The sequence below is a fragment of the Gadus chalcogrammus genome, chromosome 9 (assembly GCF_026213295.1).
Source record: "Gadus chalcogrammus isolate NIFS_2021 chromosome 9, NIFS_Gcha_1.0, whole genome shotgun sequence".
Classification (NCBI taxonomy): Eukaryota; Metazoa; Chordata; class Actinopteri; order Gadiformes; family Gadidae; genus Gadus; species Gadus chalcogrammus.
In genome coordinates, this window is record NC_079420.1 from 24,243,283 (window position 1) to 24,247,999 (window position 4,717).

Here is a 4,717-nt window from a genome sequence, read left to right on the forward strand (position 1 = left end):
TTGTTTCTATTTCTAAACGAGATCGTCCCACATACTGTCGGGAAGTTCGGGCTCTTTCGAGATGAGTGTTTGACGTCGGGAAATCCCGGCCTTTTCCGTACGTCACTGATGGTCGTAATGCGGAGGCGGGGTTTATCGGTGGGAGGGGTTTATTGGTGGGCGGAATTTATGTAACTGACCTCCTTTGGAGCCAATCGGCGAGCATTGACGTCACAACCTGTTTTGTTTTAGTATCGTGTTGCAATCGCTCCCAATCTCACTCTCCACTCATACTCAACTCACTCTTCACTCACACTTACTACGACGAACACGAACATAATGGACGACACGGAGCGAAGACATTTTGGGTTTTGATAAAGAAGATAAGACCAACGGGCGTAAAGATGAAGCGGCTCTACATCAACGTACTTCTGTCACTGGAAAATAAGAGAAATCGATTTATTTTCGACGAAGAATACCAAAATACGTGAGGATTTCCGGATCATCGCCGAATCTCAAGGCAAAATGACCACAGTCGGTGACTCTGGGAGGGTCTCGAACCCCTCGGCCATGGAGGGGTTCGGGACCAGCGGAAGGGCGCTGCTGCCCTGGACCCGTCACCTGCTGGGCGCCGTGTGGGACCAGGTCTGCACCCTGCTCCAAGTCCTCTACATCAGCTTCATGTCAGGTACAACTAGACCTGTACTACAAGTGTACTACTACTATACTATACTATACCTGTACTGTACTAACCCTATACTATACATGTCAGGTATTACATAACTAAACCTATACTATATATATACTACTATTATACTATTCCTGTACACATAACACAACTATACATTTGCTATATATATATATATATATATATATATATATATATATACACTATTACTACTATACTATACTATAAATATACATTACTATACTATACTATAAATATACTCCTACTATACTATACCTATACTATGTATACTACTAGTATACTATACCTGTACACATTACAAAACTATCTATACTATATATACATACTATACTATACATATACTATATATATATGTACATGTATACTACTCTTATACTATACCTGTACACATTAAAAACTATACCGTTACTATATATACTACTACTATACTATACATACTTCCACTATACTAAACATACTACCACCATGTCAGGTAACTATAAATATACTAGACATGTCATTTACGCAACTATAAATATACTATACATGTCAGGTAACAATAAATATACTTTCAGGTATATGTCAGGTAACTATAAATATACTAGACATGTCATTAACACAACTATAAATATATATATATTATAAATATACTGGTCAGGTGTCAGTTCCCGACCTGTTACAGCAGCACACGCGTTGTCACTGGCCGGGTGGATCAATGTCTCATTGAGTTGGACTTCAACGGCTTCATAATGATTCTAGTGTTTGACGGTGCTTCTCTGCTGGTTCCAGTCTTCCAGCTGTTCCGGTTGGAGGTGCACCTGCGGATCACCGATGAGACGGGGCAGCGCGTGGGGCACCTGGGGGCCACCAGCCCAGCTGACTCCTTCCTCTTCTCCTCGCTGTTTGACGGGGACAACGGGGTTATGGTCGGCGGTTCCAATCCACTCTCTACTTTCTGCGGGGACGAGGGGTTCCCCGGGGGGGGGGCTGAGGCTCTGCTCTCCAGCCTGCGCGCGGACGAGCTCTGCTGCGGCATGGTGGACGACTTCGTCTCCATAGCAACCGGCAAGGAAGATGGCCTGTTCGTGGGAACCCATCCGAGCTGGAAGGTGGGCTTCTCGGGCGACTGGAACATCTTTGCGTCCGGCGCAGATGCCTCGGATTCGAGTAGGAGCGGCGCGGGAGAGGGGCTGAAGCAGGAGCTGGCAGAGGAGGAGCGGAGCCCCCAGTGGAGCAGCGAGGAGGACCAGAGCCAGGGAGACTGGGACAGCGAGGAGAGTCGAGCTCTCTGGGACTCCCTGGCCAAGTCCAGCGACCCCTACAACCCCTTCTACTTCTCTGCCTGCCTCTCCACCAACACCACCACGGGGAAGACCCCCCAAGAAGCCAGGAGTGCCAGGGACCCAGACCCTGTCTCCGGCAGTCAGAAGGGCGAGGAGCCGAGCAGGCCCCCGGGGCTGACCGTCTGGGGGAGCCGGTCCGACAGCGAGAGCAGCTGGGGCGGCTCGGAGGGCTCCTGCGCCGACCCGGACCCGGAGGAGAGCGAGAGGCTGTGGGAGTTCTTCAGCAAGCCCCTGGATCCTTACAACCCCCTGTTCTTCACGGCCTGCGCTGCCAGTGAGCCGCCCCCCGGCCTCCCCCCCCCCAGCCCGACCTCACCGTCGGCCCGGTGGTCCTCGGAGGAGGAGGAGGAGGAGGAGGAGGACCAGCTGTGGAAGTCGCTCGGCCAGAGCGGCGACCCCTTCCACCCGCTCAACTTCACGGCCTGCCTCCAGAGCCCAGCGCCCCGGCTCTCTCCCGGACCCGGAGTGGACCTCCCGGACCCGTCGGAGATCCTCCCCGAGCAGAGCGCCCCCCCGCCCGGGGAGGGGGGGTTCCTGGTCCCAAAGCAGCCCAGGGTTCCCCTCCCGGAGCGCCCGCGGGCGTGTGCCCCCCGTCCGCCGACGCCCCGGCTCCCCTGGACCCGGCCCTCCGGAGCACCCGGCCCCTCTGCCCCGGAGCGCCGCCTCGGCCCCCGCAGCCAAAAGCAGGTCAATATTCAACCACTCCCAGCCCCTTCCATGCATCCAGAACCCCCCCCTGTTCTTTAGTACCTCCCCCTCCTGCCCTTTGAGGTCCTTCTGTTAGAAACTGTCATGGTAGTATCGGGCTCATATAGAAGTTAGGAGGAGGACTATTATTTATTACTATTATTTCTGTTTGGGAGAGAATGCGTTTCCATGACTCAGGAGTGACATGCGTGTGAGTAATGTCTCACGCGCGAGTAATGTGAGGTGGGGGTTAGTCCTATGCTTTGGGGCTGAGTTTAGCCTTCAACTCCAAGCGGTCATGGCTAAGCTAGTGGAGTGAGTGACTCAGCATGGGCTCAACTCCCTTCCTGTGAGCCTCTCACCACTCTTATGTCATGGTCAATCTAAGACACTTGGGCAGCATACCAAACACATCTCCTAGTCACCCAATAGGCCTCTCACAGTATTCCCAGTTGCTTTTTTTGTAAGCCAATTCCAGTGTGTTGTAGTTGCATGTCCGTTCCGTAGTCCGTGGAAGTCAAACCCCCTCCACTATCCCGCCCAGGGAACTTTCCCCCCAACACAGAGCATTTTAACGAGAACTGAGGGGAAGGGCCTTGTTCCTGTTTGTTTTTAACTACTCAGTTCTTTCGGTCTCACTAAGTTAGAACTGAGTTCTTTCGGTCTCTCTAAATTAGAACTGAGTTCTGGACGTCTCTCTAAGTTACTATTGCGTTCTGGAGGTCTCTCCAACGTGCATTGTTCTACCTGTACTAAGATGTTGTTTCTAAGTACTGAGCTCTGGACGTCTCTGCAGCGTTCATCGCTCTACCTGTACTGAGATGCTGTTCCCTAACTGGTGTTTCCCGTGGTGCTGCAGGTGCGTTTCTCCCCGGTGGTCCACCTCCACGTCATGCACTCCTGGCCGTTCGCTCGCCAGGCCTGCCGCAAAGGACCCTGGGAGGAGATGGTCCGCGACCGTGACCGGTTCCACCGGCGGATCGTGGATGTGGAGAAGGCCATCGGACGTTGTTTCACCCAGCAACACCGAGAGCGAATCAGGACTGACCTGGACAGCATATTGATCTAACCCCGTCCCTCCTCTGGTCTGCTGACAATGTTTTCTGACTCTTCATGTTTTAGGAGAAACTGACTGGTTGCAATGCAACATGGAATTAGACTTGGCTGATGGGTAATTCGGATTCGTAATTCGTACAATGTTATTGTTGTGTACCATGACCTGTGGCTCATAGATTACTATAACGCCTGATTTCCACCGGGGACGTAAGCGCCGCGGGACGGCTGCGCCGCGGTCACCGCTGCTGATCGCTGCCACTCTACTCAATGAAACCATTTCCACCGGGCGCGCTGCGGAACGTCCATTTCCCGGTGGAAATGGACGCAAGGCGGAGTTCGCAGCCGTTCCGCGGCGCGCACGTCCCCTGTGGAAATCAGGCGTAACTGTTGCACTGATTTGACACTTTTCAACATAAATGTTTTGTATGCCTGAAATGATGACCCAGTAATGTAACTTATCTATTGGCCTATGAAGCTTGTGCTTTTACTATTGGTATTTTTTACAGTTGGTTTGAAATGATGAGTTGTGATTAAGTTATTGTGTTTATATCTATAATTCTTTTTTTAATGTGAATATAAACAGTGGTGCCTAGAAGACTGCAATGAATGAAGACCAGAAGGATGTTAGGTTTCCTCTCATCTAGGACTGGGGGGGGGGGGGGGGGGGGGGGGGTATATTTACTTGTAGAAGTTGTGTTCACCACGTATTTGCTTTATATTATTTGCACTGAATAAGGTTCCATGTTAATGACTTAAAGAAGGAACATTGAATCTTCCTGTAGTAATGTTATCTCCTGGTGCTGTTTACTGAATAAAGGCCGGACACTATTTATATATCAAACCTGTGTAACGTGTTGTATCCGCTGCGGTTTCAACCAAACTAAACCTTTCCTCTTTCCAATTTAGGTCATGCTGGTTGTGGTGTTTTGGGGATTTCTCTTTAGTATCCAACTGGAGCAAACAG

At 50.8% G+C, this 4,717-nt stretch overlaps 1 protein-coding gene across 1 annotated transcript; it reads left to right on the forward strand.

Annotated features, from left to right (window-relative positions):
• The first annotated feature begins 205 nt into the window (after window positions 1-205).
• On the forward strand, window positions 206-4,401 carry ppp1r15b (protein phosphatase 1, regulatory subunit 15B). The gene is made up of 3 exons (XM_056598015.1): window positions 206-667; window positions 1,457-2,697; window positions 3,557-4,401. The coding sequence occupies exons 1-3, from the start codon at window positions 505-507 to the stop codon at window positions 3,764-3,766; spliced, it is 1,614 nt and encodes a 537-aa protein (XP_056453990.1). The 5' UTR covers window positions 206-504; the 3' UTR covers window positions 3,767-4,401.
• Window positions 4,402-4,717: the final 316 nt, after the last annotated feature.